This window comes from Eulemur rufifrons, chromosome 6 (assembly GCF_041146395.1).
Source record: "Eulemur rufifrons isolate Redbay chromosome 6, OSU_ERuf_1, whole genome shotgun sequence".
NCBI classification, from domain to species: Eukaryota; Metazoa; Chordata; class Mammalia; order Primates; family Lemuridae; genus Eulemur; species Eulemur rufifrons.
In genome coordinates this window covers 55,226,206-55,243,574 of record NC_090988.1, presented here as the reverse complement: position 1 = coordinate 55,243,574, position 17,369 = coordinate 55,226,206, and the positions used below count along the sequence as shown (strand labels likewise).

The window sequence follows — 17,369 nt, the reverse complement described above, 5'->3', positions numbered from 1 at the left end:
GAGACTGAAGGAAGATGAGAAAGGGACTATTGGAACTCCCAAGTACTTATTCTTAGAAGCACAGAAAAATGAAATTCATGCCACAGGGGCTGAGTAAGGCTCAGGAGAGTCCCCTGTTGTCCCCATGCCGAGTTCCTTTCCTAAGTATCTTCCCTAGTGGAAAGGATCTCAAGGGCATCAATAATAATGAAAATCTACTCTCACACCTACCCACACATTCCCTCTGTTCACTGACAAATCCATCCATCTAAACAAGTCTCCTTCCCTCCTCCCTTCTTTCCTCCATATATCTATGTTAATCCATCCATTCATTTATTCATCCATGCATTCACCAAGTTCTATCAAATGCCTACTAAATGCAAAGCCCTGTGCTAACCCCTAAATATATAAAGATAAATCAGAAAGCTGTCCCTGCCACTGAGGAGCTAGCTCATGACCTAGTCCAAGATAAATAAATAGGTAACTGTATACAATGTAATGAGTTCTATAATAAAGAGATATATAGGGTTTGGGTGAGCCCAAAGGATGGAATAATTAACTCTGCCTAAAAGAGAGTCAGGGAAGGAAAGATTTACACTAGACCCGGAAGAAAGAGTTAAGAGTTTGCTAATCCCTTTGGAAGTCTGAAAGCATTTAGCTATTACTGTCAGGTCTTCCTCCCTTAGCAGAAATCACCAAGTTACCAGGAGACCAGGATAGGAGGGGGAAAGGATGATGATGAAGAGGTGAGATATATGGCTTAGATAATGATGTGTAGAAAAGAAAGGATATCTGAAGGATGCATTCAAGAAAAAAAGAAAGAAAAAAGGAAAGGATAAACTACAGAACAAGAAGGACCAAAAGAGAAGACCACTTACCACGGAGTTAATTAAGTAGATGAAACAGAAAAGGCAGAAACAGAAATCAAACTCTAAAAAACTCCAATTTCAGAGTTCTCAGTAGGTGAGGCCTCAAAAGACATGGTGGGACAAGCAAGGAAGTAAGAGAAAAAATGTTAGGCTGCAAGCTTTCTGCAGACAAATTGCAGTCTTCTGCCTGCTTTGCCCCTGGAGAAAAAGAGAGTTGAACCTCCTTAAGGTGAACACCAGATGGTGCTGCATGTATAGCTAAAAACAAATCAGAAGTGCCATTTCCTGCCCCCACCTCGTTTGGTTGCTGAGTCTCCTCCTTTACTGTACTTGTCCATGGCCCAACTGCATGAAATTACACCATTAGGGATTCAATTCTTCACTGAAATATTGTCCTCTCTGAAAGCGTCCTCTTCAGAAAAGCCAACACTATGATATGTCTGTCCCTTCCCTATAATAGGGAGCTCTTTTAAAGTAGAACCAAACCTGACTCTCTTGTCATGGTTCCAATAAGGTCTAGTAGGGATGGAAATCAATAACTACCCCTGGGTGCAGAAATGAGCAAATAAATGTACAATCAAGCGCTGCCCCCCTCCAAGGCAACAACAATTAGCGTTACAATTAGGCAGCCTAGTTGCAAGTCTTGGCTCTAAGTAGTTGTGTGACTATGAGCAAGAGTTCAGCCTGTTTCATCACAGTAAAATGGGAATCAAAATTCCTGCCTGCTTCAAAGAATTATCCTGAAACTCAGTGAAATCCTAACTGGAATGTATAAACATGTAGCATTATATTTATTCACACAAAATATCAAGAACTCTATAAATGAAGCCTTATGGTGGTTTGCAGTGCAGGCCTGTTAAAGTGAGGGACAAGGGGCACGTGGGCTCTGGACACTGTCAGAGGTGAATATGTATATGCATGTATGCAAACCTGTTCGGGGTGGGGTGCTAGTCTTTGTCTCCCTACAGTGGTCATTTAGCTTTGGAGGCCGTGGGGGACAGGGAGGGCTAGGAGCTTAGTTTTATCCCCAAACTTGGAATGTCTCCTGCCTAGATTCTTTTGCCTTTGGAATGGAAACAGTACATGTTTTTCAGATAAATGAAGTATGGGGACTGCTGGGACAGCAGCACTTAGCCCCTAATTGGCAAAGGGCCCAAGAACAAGGGCTCAGCAGTGTAGCCAGAAATCAGCTTAGACACCAGATTCGACTTTGCCCCTGGAAGCCCAGCCCATGGAAAGGAATCTGATAAGGCTGCTGCCTCAGTAAAGGCACCACCCTGGAGGTATCAAAATTCTCAGCTTACTACTTACTGCTATGTGACCCTCAGCAAAGCACTTACCCTCTCTGAGCCTTCATTTCCTTAACTCTAAAATTGGAATAATATAGGGATAACAATAGTACCTACCTCAAAGCGTTGTGGTGATTAAAAGCAATAATGCATTTAAGTACTTAACAATACCTGGCTCATAAGAAATCATTTCCCCACTCCTCCAAACAAAATAGTACCTAGCATTAAAAAAATAACAGAAGAGACCAGTCTTGATTTCTCTTTACACGGATTCCGGCAAAAACCTCCCAACTAGAGTCCCCAGGTTGCCAGAATCATTTTCTAAAAGACAATCTTAAATAGGCTTCCTCCTTTCTCAAAAACAAAACAAAACAACCGAAAAATCTACTTTGACTCTATTGCTTTCTGCATCCTACTAAACTTCTCCACTTGCATCTTAAGGTCCCAGGGATCTGGCCCCACCCTATACACTCAACCTTAATGCCCAGGACCTCCCTACCTGTCTTTTAAGGCGCCTCCTCCTCAGAGTTCCACATTCACTCATCTCCTGCCTCTTTGCTGGCATAGAGTCTGCATAAAGTGTGTGCTCACTGCTCCTTCTTATGTGTGAGTTTTGTTGCCCCAGGAGCAGAGAATTCCCTACAACTGCCAGCACAGACCTGGTCCCTAGATGTCAGGAAGTACAGAGACTGACTGACTGACTGACTGGCACTCTCTTTTCACAGATAAATCTTCTGCCATAGTTTTTAAGTCATGTTTTATTTCAACAGAATCCCAGACTATCAGAGTTAGAAATGTTCTCCTAAGAGAGCTGAGTGTTCTCCTAATTCAGCCCCTTCATATTACCAATGAGGAAACATTGGTAATTCACTGGAAAGGATTTACCCAAAGTCATACAACCATTCAGTACTTACAAAATTTAAACTCCATACAAGAAAGAACTATGGGCTGTAAGAAGAAATGCTTATGAGGTTTCTTTGGAGAACAGTATATGTTAACTTATATGCTAAGAGAAGCAGTCCAGAGGCAAGTTGTAGGGTAAAATGACCCCTAACAAGCCCGGGGAAGTTCAAGATCCATAGCACATTTCTCCCTCTGAAGTTCAGAGGGAGTAAAGATAGAAACAAGCTTCTCCACAGGAGAAATAACTGTTCAGGACAATCGGAATAGCAGGAACCTAGGCTCCCAAAGCAGTTTTGGAAGGACGACACATCCTGGGCAGCTATGTCAGCAGGGTCTTAGGGGCCAGGTGGTCCACACCCAGGTGGAAACAGGAGGCTCCCAAGAGCAGGTGGGATCTTACCTTTCCTGAAGGTCATGCAGACTCTGCTCAGCTCGGTGTAATCCCTCCAAGTCCTTCATCATTTTCTTCATGTGCTCCTTGGAGTAACGGTTCTGGATATAGGCAAACCAGCAGCCGCCCACACCAATAACGATAGACACCACCAGCATGAAGTCCTTGAGGTGATTATGGCGGGTCACTGCCAGAAAGGGGAGGGCATGGTGAGTCAGGGTGCCGACTGCACACTTAGTCTTGCAGACTCCACTCCTGGAGCCCGATATTGTCCCCGGTATACCAGATCTGGGCTCTGTGCCACAGTACAGAGACTTGAAAGGGACATCATAAGGAAGAAAGGACTGCTACTGCAGCCTCTGTCTGGGTTGTGTTGTGGGCTCAGAGGAACCCCAGATGTGGGAGTCAGGGAAAGAGGAAAAAATAGGAGTTACACCAGTGCTAATGACCCTCTGTGCACAACAGGTTGCCCTCAGGGAAGGGAGGGGTGAGACTGGCAGGATCCTTGGGCTTAGTAAGGACATGGGACTGATGGAAATCCAAAAGGACCCAAGTAGAGCCACCAAGTTAAAAGAAGTTCTAGGTACCAGGAAAAGACACATGTAGCTAGAAACTCTATGAAGTTGAGGCCCAGTTCGACAAAAAGGGTCACAGTCATAGCTCCTCATTGAAAGGCTGAACAGCAGGACATGGAGATGGTATGAGATCAAAGACAGAGTAGCACATCCTATTTCCACCCTGGGGAGGGGAGTTACTTGGTACAGAGTGGTAGCCATGTCCTTTACATGTTTACTCTAGGCTCTAAGAGAGAAAGTTGAGGGCCCTCTAGTGGCCATCCCCTAGCCTCCAGGCAGGCCTACACTTCTAGCCATATTCCAGTCCTCCTACTCCTGTCCTTCTAGTCCCAAGAGGAGGTATTTCCATAGGACAGTAAGTTGCCTTTCCTTCTGGAACACATCTGCCTTCTCCATAGTCTCTACCAGAGCCTGGGTTACTCTTTGTCTCCTCTGTTTGTTAAGGACTTTTAATCTTGGTTTCCTAGGGTTTCTCGACTCCAACATCCTCTTTACATTCTTACCAAAAGTCAAAGGTACCCTTGTTCAAATAAGATTCCATGCAAAGAGCACCTTCCCCCTTATTATTTCCAACACTCAAAGTACTTAAGAGGTATGTGTGGATCGGGCCTAGCTATTTAATTTGGTCCCTTATTCTACCTTGTCCACATTCTATTATTTTGCCCAACTTCATATTCTCATCCAAGTCCTGAATAAAAATACTGAATAGCCAGAGCCAAGAGTAAGATCTCACAGTCACCCCCTCCCTCTATGGTAATACTGTTCCACCTCTCAGTACCCACTGGATTTCTTCAACCAGTTTTGACTCTGCTTAAATGTACAAGCATCCACCCATCCATGCCTCTGCCTTGTCAAATGCATAGAGCTAAAGTCCAGTTATTCTGTCTTGCCACATCCATGAGCTACCAAGCTTGGTGATAAGAAAATGAGTCTAATGATTTGGCTGATTTACTCTTTGTAGTTCCTAGTGATCATTACTTGCCTGTATGCCAGTGCCCAGCACAGCTTCGAACAGCATACAGAAGGCATTCAATAAATCTTTGGGGGACTGATTCTTTACTGATAAACCTCAAGTGTGATAATATCGCCCTCCCCTTAATCCATATAAGAAAGGGAGAGAAATAGAGAAAATACAAAATGTATCAGGAATTTCAGGCATCTGTACTCAAATTTATACTCTCTAATCCTCACTACTCTATAAGGTAGGGTATTAGTATTCCCATTCTATAGACCAGGAAAACTGAGGCTCTGTAAGGGATACTAACTTGCTAGAATTCATAAAACATGACAGGGCTGGATTCAAAGCCTGACTACATTGTCTTTCTGCTATACCATACTTTCTTACTACAGCTTTCACATGCATGTAGCAAGTATTGTTTCCACCTTGTTACAGACAAACATCTCTCACCATAGTGATGTCTATATTGCCCTGACCTAGCTTGAGTGTGACTCTAAGAGTTCCAAGGCCTGAGTTTCCCCCCAAACAGTATCCTGGAAGCTGACAGTAGCATTGTCATCAGGATAGTGAAGACCCAAAGACCAAATGGCCAAGCCTAAGGTTAAATATAGCCTCGTGTACAGAAATTCTTGTGCCATCAAAAGCAGCATCCAACACTAAAGTGTTAGGAGGCCTAGGATCTATGCTTGCCTCTACCCCAATTTGTTATGAAATTCACTTCTCCTATCTAGACCTCAGCTTCCTTAGCTGTAAAATGCACTGTCACAGAATTATTAAAGAGATCAAATGTGTGGGTGTAAATGACAGGGCTTTGAGGCATCATAGAAATATTGAGATGGACATGTCCAGGAGGTAATTAAAAATGTAGATGGGCCAGGTGCAGTGGCTCATACCTGTAATTCTAGCACTTTGGGAGGCTGAGGGGGGAAGATTGCTTGAGGCTAGGTATTCAAGAGCAGCCTGAGCAAGAGCAAGACCCTGTCTCTACAAAAAATAGAAAAATTAGCCGGGCATGGTGGTTCCAGCTATTAGGGAAGCTAGGGCAGGAGGATCACTTTAGCCCAGGAGCTGGAGGTTGCAGTGAGCTATGATGACGCCACTGCACCATATCCCAGGTGACAGAGCAAGACCCTGTCTCAAAAGAAAAGTGGAAGTGGAGTCTGAAGAAAAGGAAGGAGCTAGAGCAGTAGATATAAGAATTGTCAGGTCCCTTCAGCAGAGCCCTGGGCTGTACCGCATACCCCTGAGTGAATCTATGAAGCATTATGTAGAAAAAGAGGAGAAAATAGGCAAATCAAGGGTCTAGTCTATGCCTTACTAACAATGCACTTCTTCTCATCATAATCCCATTCCTGTTCTTTAATTCCTACCATCTTCTCAGTCTATTATCATCCGTGGAGATCCTTCCATTCTTTCTCCTCTGAACTAGGATTTCTTTTTTTTTTTTTTTTTTCTTTTTTTTTTTTTTGGAGACAGAGTCTCGCTCTGTTGCCTGGGCTGGAGTGCTGTGGCATCAGCCTAGCTCACAGCAACCTCAAACTCCTGGGCTTAAGCAATCCTTCTGCCTCAGCCTCCCGAGTAGCTGGGACTACAGGCATGCACCACCATGCCTGGCTAATTTTTTCTATATATATTTTAGCTGTCCAGATAATTTCTTTCTATTTTTAGTAGAGACGGGGTCTCGCTCTTGCTCAGGCTGGTCTCGAACCCCTGAACTCAAACAATCCACCCGCCTCGGCTTCCCAAGTGCTAGGATTACAGGCGTGAGCCACCACGCCCAGCCTGAACGAGGATTTCTTGATCAACCCATCCTTTAGATAGGTGAATATGGGTTATCTCTTTATATCTCAGGGACTGCCTTGTGTGTTTTCCAATTCTCACATCAGTCATCTTCTGGTAGTCTGTGAGCTCCTCATGGCCAGGGCTTAAGACTTATTCATATCTCCGTAGCTCTATACTTAACATAGGGTAGCAAAGGTTCTGACCAGAGCAGGTACTCAGCAAAGGTAGAAAGGAATGAAGGGAGGTTTTAGATGGAAAGGGGAGGGGGAGATATAATACAAAGTGCATGTAGAGGGCAAATAACAGCTCCTAGGAACAAGAAGAGTATTCCACAGCCTCTACACAAACTCAGCTCTCAGAATATATCTCACACCCAGTAAACACAGCCAAGGCAGAGTGACCACTAATGTTTCAGGAGAACGGATGTGGCTAGCTAGGTGAACAGAGCTAACCCAGGGTAGCTGGCTGGGACGTAGGGAACCAAAGAATGGCAGAATTCCCAGCCTGAATGCTGCAAATAGATTTTAGCAAAATGAGGTCAACTGTTAAACACCATCAGGCCTGAGATAGGGGAAGTAGGTGTAAACAAATGAGATACTGACATGTTAACAGGGTCAGGCATAATGCTGAAAATTTTCAGGGTACCAGTTAGCATTGAGAAAGTAAGCCTCCAATCATTATCACCTTCTGGAATCCCCTCTCCCAATGTATTCTCTCCACCTTCTCTACTGCCCACAATACTCTGGCAGATATAGAGATTCATTCCTCACTGCCAAAATACGTGCTAGGAATTTCTTTTGTCATTTACACAGCCTTCTGTGCTGGGGTGTCTGTTTAACCTGTCAGAACTACTCCTGGGCCTTCTTCCCTTCTAGTTATAGTCCAACAAATGTTTTAGCTGCCTCAACTCTCCACAGACACTCCATAGGCAGCAATTCTCCCCCAAACCAAGCTGGGCCAGATTCCTCTCCCAAATCCCCTCACTCCTGTAGCCTGGAGAGGCCCAGCCTCCTTCTGTATAACTTCTAGCATATATCTCCTGGTACCCTCTCCTTGCTAGGTCTTAAGCTATGTGCTGATGACAGATGAACAAAGCCGTCCCTGTCATCAAGGAGTTCCCAGTTTAAAGGCTAAAAGACAGGGAAACAAATTGTTATAAAGAAAGCCGGTACTAAGGGCTGTGAGTTCCTAGGGGAGAATGAGAGGAAAAAGTTGAGCATGCCCAAGAAAAGCCTAGAAGATCATCCTGGAGAAGGCTTGAAGAGTGAGTCTGAGCATGATAGAAAGAAAAGAGAGGGTAAGGATATAGCTACAGAGACCAGAATAAGCTTTGCCAAAGAGGCAGCCACGCCTGCGCACTGGGGACTTTCCCCTATTATCTGAGCCATTGAAGGGGGGAGATAAGACATATTTTCTTTTCCTCTCTACAACTTCTCCCAACCCCAACAATTACTCTGCAGGCCCCTCTCTGCACCCTTTTCAATATTCCTGTTAAAAGCACAAAGGGTATCCTACCCTCTAGCCCATAAATCGGGGCATAGAGAACCTTAGGAATGTGCCCAAGGTCACAAAGCCACTAAGTGACAGAGCCAATCGGCTTGATTTCAAACCTGGAACTCTTTTTTTTTTTTTTTCCTTTTGAGACAGAGTCTCACTCTGTCACCCAGTGGCTTCATCACAGCTCACTGCAACCTTGAACTCCTGGGCTCAAGCGATCCTCCTACCTAAGCCTCCTGTAGCTGGGACTACAGGCGTGAGCCACCAGGCTTGGTTAATTTTTCTATTATTTGTAAAGATGAGGTCTCACTTTTGCTCAGGCTGGTCTTGGCCCCCTGGCCTCAAGTGATCCTCCTGCCTCAGCCTCCCAGAGTGCTTAAGTTTATAGGTATGAGCCACCGCACCTAGTCGGAAAACTGGAACTCTTTATATCTTGTTTCCTCTAACAGAAGTAGAAGGTGGGATAATACAATAGAAGAGAACGCACTGAAATATAAATTAAAGTCCTGGGTTTGAGTCATAGCTCTGCCACTTTAAAGCTGAATGGCCTCTAGAAACTCACCTTATCTCTTAGCATCAATTTTTTTTTTTTTTTTTTTTTTTTTTTAGAAACTGGATCTCACCATATTGCCCAGGCTAGACTCAAACTCCTAGGCTCAAGCAATCCTCCCACCTCAGCCTTCCAAGTAGCTGAGACTACAGGCACGCAACACTGTGCCCACCTAATTTTTCTAAGAAATTATCTGCAGTGAAGACAAAGTCCCCTCAATGAATGATCTGGTCTCATAGGGAAACATCAGCTTAGCCCTCAAAGTAGACATTGCCTTCATGGAGGCTTTGCTTCTCAAAGCACATCTAATACCTGACAACTGGTGCTGTTTGGAGAACCCTAAATGAGCCTGCAAGCCTAGAGCCAACTCTGCAGGGTGAAAAAGGCTGTAAAGGGCCCTGTGCTACTCTGTGGCCACATGGAGAGGACTGAGCATGCCTTCTACTGTCAGAAAATGGATCTTGAGGTGGCCTTGTGCTGAGCCATGAGCCAGTCTGATCCCTCCCCCTCCCTTCCCTAGATCTGAGGCTGCTGTGGACAGATGGTGCTTGTTCCCTCAGCAGACCCTCTTGGCTAGTGCATGATAAACCTTTGATTTGAGATTTTTCAAGCTTCAGACAAATGGATTTTTGTTATGGCTGGGTAAGGTGGCCATGGCTGGTAGCTGTAGCAAGCCTAGGTTCCCTGGGGTGATTGTCTGCTATACAACTTATAATATCTGCCCACTTAAACCTTAAACAGGGATTTCAGTCCATGTTCAGAGGGGAAAATAAAGCCTAGCAGGGCATAGATCAGGGGACTATTTGTAGGCACCCAGCAGGCGTGTACCCCTTCCCTTGCAGAAGTCTCCCTGCAAAGAGCTTCCTTGCATTTGCCTCAGACTCTAGCTGGCAAGCTTCAAAATTTTCCTTTAACAAGTATCAGCAGAAAAATATGAAGACAATATTTGCATCAGGACAGCTGCTGGTTGCCAAAATCTTAGCTTCCAGGAGTATACCTAGCTTTATCAGAACCCTTGAATTACGGTCAATAAGAACCTTTAATGACCAAGCCTATTTTACAGATGAGGAAATCTAAGTCTAGGCAGAACTGAATTGCCAAAGGTCATTTAATAAAGCACAGGCCAAACAGAATTCTTATAAGTATAGGATGCAGACACCAGGAAGAAAAAGACCTCCTGTCTTTTACATAGAACCCTTACCAACCAAGGGGTTTCTCCCAAAACTCCTGCAATGTCACAGTTGAAAGGAACCATAAGGATCCTTTAGCCCAAGTGTCTCATGATACAAATCAGAAAACATACCCTGAGAAAAGTGACCTACCCAAGGTCACAACTGAGTGGCAATTTTGAAAAGAACCAAGGTCTCCTGTCAGTTCAGGGTTCCTTCCTAAACTTTTAAGTTGTCTGAGTGAAAGTCCAGGAGTTACAAAAAATCAAGCTGTACAGGCATACCTCAGAGACATTGTGGGTTCTGTTCCCGACCACTGCAATAAAGTGAATATCACAATAAAGCAGTCACACAAATTTTTTGGTTTCCCAGTGCACATAAAGTTATGTTTACACTATACTGTAGTCTATTAAGTGTGCGATAGCCTTAGGTCTAAAAATACAATGTGCATACCTTAATTTAAAATTAGCTTTATTGCTAAAAAATTCTGACAGAGACACAAAGTGAGCACATGCTGTTAGAAAAATGATGTTGACAGACTTGCTAAATGTAAATTTGCCACAAAGCATTCAATTTGTAAAAAATGCAATTATCTGCAAAGTGCAATAAAGTGAAATGCAATAAAACAAAGTATGCCTGTATATGTTTATTCCTATTGTTGTTAAGATACAATTCATAGACCCTAAAATTCTAAAAGTCTCTCTTTTAAAAGTACAATTCAATGCTTTTAGTATATTCACAAGGTTGTGCAACCATCAGCACAATAAATGTTAGAACATTGTCATACCCCAAAAAGAAATCCATATCCATTAGCAGTCACTTCCTATTTCCTACTCCCCCAGCTCTGGAAACCACTAATCTAATATCTGTCTCTATGGATTTGCCTATTCTGGATATTTCATATAAGTGAGATCACAAAATCATACAATATGTGGCCTATTGTGACTGGTTTCTTTCATTTAGCGTGTTTCCAGGGTTCATCCGTATCGTAGTACGTATCAGTACTTCATTCCTTTTCATGGATTGATGATTAATATTCCATCGCATGCATATAACCACATTTATTTTTCTATGCATCAACTAATAAACATTTGGGTTGTTTCCACTTTTTGGCATTATTCGAATTTCTATACATCCTCACCAACACTTGTTATTGTCTGTCTTTTTTATTATAACCTAGTAGGTAAGAAGGGATACCTCATTATGGTTTTGATTTGTATTTCCCTAATGGTGAATGATGTTGAACATCATGTATTTAGCCATGGATAAATATATATAGAAATCCTTTGGCCATTTTTAAATTGGGTTGTCTTTTTATTGTTGAGTTTTAATAATTCTTTTTTTTTTTTTTTTTTTGAGACAGAGTATCACTCTGTTGCCCCAGCTAGAGTGTAGTAGCATGACCATATAGCTCACTGCAACCTCAAACTCCTGGGCTCAGGCGATCCTCCTGCCTCAGCCTTCAGAGTAGCTGGGACTACAGGCCCACACTACCATGCCTTGCTAATTTTTTCTATTTTTAGCAGAGATGGGAGGTCTTGTTCTTGCTCAGGCTTGTCTTGAACTCCATACCTCAAGCGATCCTCCCACCTCGGCCTCCCAGAGTACTAGGATTACAGGCATAAGCCACTGTGCCCAGCCTAGGAATTTTTTATATATTCTGGATAGTAAAGTCTTGTCAGAAAAATGTTTGCAAATACTTTTTCCATTCTATGGTTTGTCTCTTCACTTTCTTGATATGTACAAAAATTTTTATTTTGATGAAGTCCAATTTATCTATTCTTTGTTTTGTTGCTTGTGCTTTTTAAAAAAATAATCTGAGTTAAAATTCACATAATATAAAATTAACCATTTTAAGGTGAACAATTCAGTGGCATATAGCATATTGACAATCTGATACAACTACCACCTCTATCTAGTTCCAAAACATTTCTATCACTCTATAGTAAAATTTCCTATCCATTAATCAGTTTCTTCCCATTCCCACCCTCCTCCCACCAACCCCTGCCAACCATCATCAGTCTGCATTCTGTCTCTATAAATTTATCTATTCTAAATATTTCATATAAATGGAATCATACAGAATGTGACCTTTTGTGTCTGGCTTCTTTCACTTATCATGTTTTCTAGGCTCAGCCACATTGTAGCATGTATCAGAACTTGATTCCATTTTATAACTGAATAAAATTCCATCATATATATACACCACAATTTACTTTTCTACTCATCCATTAATAGATATTTGGGCCATTCTACCTTTTGGCTCTTGTGACTTGTGCTGTCATGAACATGCATGTATGTGTACTTGTTTGAGTATCTGTTTTCAATTCTTTGGATGTATACTTAGGTGTAGAATTGCTGGGTTATATGGTAATTCTGTATTTAATTTTTGAGGAACTACCAGACTGTTTTCCACAGTAGCTGAACCATTTTACATTCTCATTAGCAATGTACAAAGGTTCTAATTTCTCCATACCCTCACCAACACTTCTTATTTTTCATTTTTAAAAAAACTATTATATTACAGCTATTCTAGCTAGTATGAGATATATTCTTAGCTTTAGTACCTCTGTTCTGCCTATCTTAGAAACACAGTTTTCCTGCTGACTTCTGAATTCCCTTAGGTTAGATCACACATAGCACATAGGCTATATGAAATGGGTCCAGGAAAAAAATATCCCTGTCCTGGTATCAGTCTAACTTGCTCCACCAGGGGCCCCTTTTGTTGGCTCTGATCTCCTGGACCCCATACCATGGATCCAGGATTCTAGTTCCCAAGCTAGCTGATTTTTCCAGATAAAATCCTTGCCTGCTTTAGCCTGCAGTTTCTAATGTACCCTTTCAGATAGGGTAAACCCTATTTTGATACAGAACACATTACAGCCTGATAATATATCTTAGAAGAATAAGGAAGACATTCGGGCTGTTGAAGGCCTCCCCTTCCTGGGTGCTGACAGACGAGAAAGAATCTTTGTGAAAGTGGCCTAGTACCTGGCACTAAGCCACTTGTAGACGACCTGCTTCTGGATTGGGGATTCATACGCAGCAAAGAAGCTCCCTCGCTGCGATCTATTGAAAGGCAGCCCTGAAGACAAGGGGCTTTGTAAAAAGCCCCTTTCTTCATAAAAAGAAAGAAAGGAAAGATTTTAAAAAAAAGGAAAAAGAAAAAGAAGGAAAAAAACAACAACAAAAGTAGCCTAGCCTTTATTGCTGGGTATAATTCTTTTCTTCTGGTATAAGTGTTCTTGCTAGTGTATACAAAGAAGTGTGTAAGCTGTTAATATGGAGAGTTTAATAAGGTTACTTCCTATCTCTCAAGACTCAGCTCAAGGCCGGGTGTGGTGGCTCATGCCTGTAATCCTAGCACTCTGGGAGGCTCAGGCAGGTGTGGGAGGCTGAGGCTCCGGAGTTCAAGACCAGCCTGAGCAAGAGTGAGACCCCGTCTCTACTAAAAATAGAAAGAAATTATATGGACAGCTAAAAATATATATAGAAAAAATTAGCCTGGCATGGTGGCACATGCCTGTAGTCCCAGCTACTCAGGAGGCTAAGGCAGGAGGATCACTTGAGCCCAGGAGTTTGAGGTTGCTGTGAGCTAGGCTGACACCACGGCACTCTAGCCAGGGCAAAAGAGCGAGATTCTGTCTCAAAAAAAAAAAAAAAAAAAAAGACCCAGTTCAAGAATTACCTTCTCCATAGAGCCTCCTGGACTCCAGTAGAAAATTCCTCTCTATTTTGTGGCTCCAGCTGAACTCTGGAAAGACTTACGTAATAGCTATAACACTCACTATATTTGTTGACCATTTACTGTATTTGTTGACATGCTTATCTCCATTTAGATAGAAGTCCTTGAGAGCAGGGACCCTGCCATTTATACTGCAATACAGAAGGTTCTCAATGTTAGTGAATGAATGAAACGCCATTGCTCAATACAGAGAGTGGTCCTCACATAAAAAGGAGAGCCATTCAATGCATCATTTATTCAAAATTTATCGATGAATGGTGAACAAAATGTGTCATAAAACTGACCCTCACCACCCCCCAAAAAAGGCAATAAAGGAGATGAGAACACTCTTTTCCCAGTTTGCTCTGTTTTACAATTTCAAAAGGTATAGACCTACCTGTATTGAGTCATCAGCCTGGACACTTGCCAAGCCACATTCATGGACAGGGAAATGTCATACTGCCTCTGACCTTGCCTGCCAGGTGCTTCTCTGGACTAGTTCCTGGCTCAATAACATTCTGTTGCTGGCACCTTAAACTGATGTCAGCAGTTCCCAAAGAGTGGGAAGTGGACTCTAAGAGCCTGGTTTGGTCAACGGTAATTTTCTAAGAAATCTCACTACTTTTTCTTTCCCTTTGGTTCACTTAGTATAAGAAAAGGATGGTAGGGTTGGCCACCATGCAGATCTGCAGGGACTGAACCACCTAACACTCTCAACTAGCCTCTGGCCAAAGAGACCAACCACTCTTTCTAGGGCCTGAGTGCGTCCCTGTTGCTTCAGTGAAAGTCCACTTAGTCTTGCTTGGTCATCCACTTCACACACTCTGCATGTCTACAGTCAGAGCGGGGAACAGCTAAATGGCATTCAGCCCCTTGTGGGTTACTTGCTATCCCTGAGCATATTTTTCATATTTTAACCTTTGTATTCTCGCTCAGATTATTTACTCTGCCTAAAATGTCCTCTTCTGCCACCTCCATGGCATAAAGCTCTACCCATTTTTAAAGGCAGAGGTCACATGCTACCTTGTCTATAGGATACCTTCTCTATCCTTCCTTTGGGCCTCAGAAGCACTGTTTATCTCTCTAGAACACTCATTTTATCCCTTTAGGGTAGAATATGATTCATCCAAGCCTTCTTCTAGGACCTGGCACAAAGTAGATATTTCCTTAAAGTATTTAAAGAATGGATGTTGGTATCTGGCTGGACTAAAATACAAGACTGTTTCATATCAATACCAGTGGAAATACACCGGGAATGGTGGCTCATACCAGTAATCCCAGCACTTTGGGAGTCTGAAGCGGGAGGACTGCTTGAGCCCAGGAGTTTGAGACCAGCATGGGCAACACAGCAAGACCCCATCTCTACAAAAAATAGAAAAATTAGCTGGGCATGGTGGCAAATGTGACGCCACTACAATCTAGCCGGGGCAATAGAATGAGACCCTGTCTCAAAAACAAAAAACAGTAGAAATAGTGGAGGTGCTTCCTTGCACATGTGCCTAGGAGACCCACAACCTAAGCCCAACCACTACAACAGCTTTGGGTTCCATGGCTCAGCAGTGGCCCTTCTCTATACAGGACTCACAGAGAGGAGGTCCGAAGAGTACTGTGTCCAGGGCCTTCAGCTGCAGCTTTTGCCGATGGCTCCGGTCTGTCATCTTCAGCACGGTTCCTGTCATGGTGGTGTTGGTTACAGCTAGCCTGTTGAGGCAAAGAGTAGCGAGTCAGTTCCCTGCCAGCAAAGCCAGGAAGGATCCCGGTAGGATTACCCACCTCCTCCAGGAACACTTCTAGCTCCTGGTGATCGCTCCCCCTCTGCACTCTAGAACACAGAGGCTGCACCAATGGGATCTCAACAGGGAGTATGGAGAGACATATAACATTTGCCAAGAATATGCTCACCCTCTCTCCCCATATCCACCATCTCCTAAGTACCCTATCCTCTAAGGGTTACGCACATGTGACCATTCCCACACCCAAATGTAAATTTTCTGTTGTGCTTCTCCTCCCAGGGTTTATCCTCTATGTATCTGTCTGTATCTCCCACTACTTGTAAATGCATTCTCCTGTCCAACCTAGGTCAAAATGTCATGCCACATGACCCAGTAAGAATCTGGGGACTTATGAATTACCCTAACTCTAAACTCATTGTTAGTATATATAAACCTGCTGATGACAAAAATTGAATTAGTCTTGTTAGCTTTTATTTGAGTCACTGGAATACAATTTACCCCCAATAAGATTATTGTAATTTTTTATGACCTTCAACCATACTGTCAGTGATAACTTTAATAACAGAGAGCCTGTAAACAAGAAAATGACCTAGGAAAAACTGGACTTTGTTTCTCTTCTGCTGGAACACAGTGGGTATAGGAGGAGAAGGGTAAAAGATACAAAAGGTTGAAAACCACTGATCTGGGTCCCACAAGTGAGCAACCTCTGTAAGGTTGGTGCTCTTTTCTGATACATAGCTCTATTTCCCCAGCTAGAAAAGAAGCTTCTGACAACATCGTGTGTGATTTATACTTCCGTCTGAGCGTGCAGGAGCAGCTACTTCCTTCTCTGGGCTTGGAAAGCAATCAAGCCCACCTACAAGAGAGGCAGCAAGGCACTGTGATGCACGCTTGGGGGATGTCAGCAGACCTGGCTTCTCATCCCAGGTCAACCAGTGACTCATGTGTCTGATCATAAGCTGCTTGGTCCCTTCCCTAGGACCTCACTTTCCTTCTGTATAAACTTAAGTAGAATCAGATGCTGCCTACAAGCATGGGAGTTCTTAAGGCTCCTCTTTCAAGCACTTCCACCAGGTGTGCTGGACTTTGTCTGACTGATCAAAATGAACATTGTCATCTTTTCTACAGTCTATTTCTCAAAGACACCTATGAACTGGAATGCTATCTACTTTTCAGCAATGAGAGAAATGAGAAAGGAGCTAACATTTACTAAGTAACTACTGTGTATCTGGTGCTGTTCTGACACTTTACGTACAATACCTCATTTAGTCCTCACAAGAACTCAGTTCTATTACCAGCTCCACTTTATAGATAAGAAAACTGAGACTTAGAGTTGAGTAACTTGCCCAAAGTCACACACAAGTAAGTGTCAAAGCCAGGGAATAAACTCACATCTGCTAGATTCTTCCCATTATTCTATGCTGGCTAGTGATGGGCCTAGAACTACCACAACTTCCACCCCAAGCTTTCTGCTGTCACTAGGTGCCACAGTTTGGTGTCCTCTACTCCTCTGCCCAGCCTGACTGGACCTGGTCTTGGTTCTAATTCTAGCCACAGGAGGGATACGTGAACCCATAACCTGAGAACTGACTTCTTAACCTGTGCTTTGCAGTTTTCATCCAAGCCACAGCCATTTCCCATGAGGGAAAGGTCCAAGGATTCATTAGGCAATACTGCTGTTTCCATGGGTAGCAAGAAAGAACCCTATATCCTAGATCTTAATGGTCAATTATCTATCCAATTGTCTATCTCTTCCATTAGCACATTGACTGCCACACTACGAAAAAAAAATTTTTCCCAGGGGCCACAGTGTTTTATTACAAAAACAGAATGAAAACTTCGAAAACAAAACAATCCTTTCTAATTTAATGAAAATTTTGTTACTTTTTATTGTTTTATGTATATGAGTTGTATGCAACTTGAAAAATATTTCATAAGGGTAAAGGCAAA

The 17,369-nt window shown here is 42.8% G+C and overlaps 1 protein-coding gene across 9 annotated transcripts in view; it reads right to left on the bottom strand.

Annotated features, from left to right (window-relative positions):
* The window catches only part of STIM1 (stromal interaction molecule 1), a 174,735-nt gene that overhangs the window by 19,849 nt on the left and 137,517 nt on the right, over positions 1 to 17,369 (bottom strand). For 8 of the 9 annotated variants that reach the window (XM_069471093.1, XM_069471099.1, XM_069471095.1 and 5 more), the window contains 2 exons: positions 15,272 to 15,387; positions 3,441 to 3,618 (listed from right to left, as the gene is read on the bottom strand). In XM_069471093.1, the coding sequence (XP_069327194.1) occupies positions 3,441 to 3,618; positions 15,272 to 15,387 (294 nt within the window). The remainder of the gene's footprint in view (positions 1 to 3,440; positions 3,619 to 15,271; positions 15,388 to 17,369) is intronic. The other variant, XM_069471098.1, reaches the window with a different exon arrangement.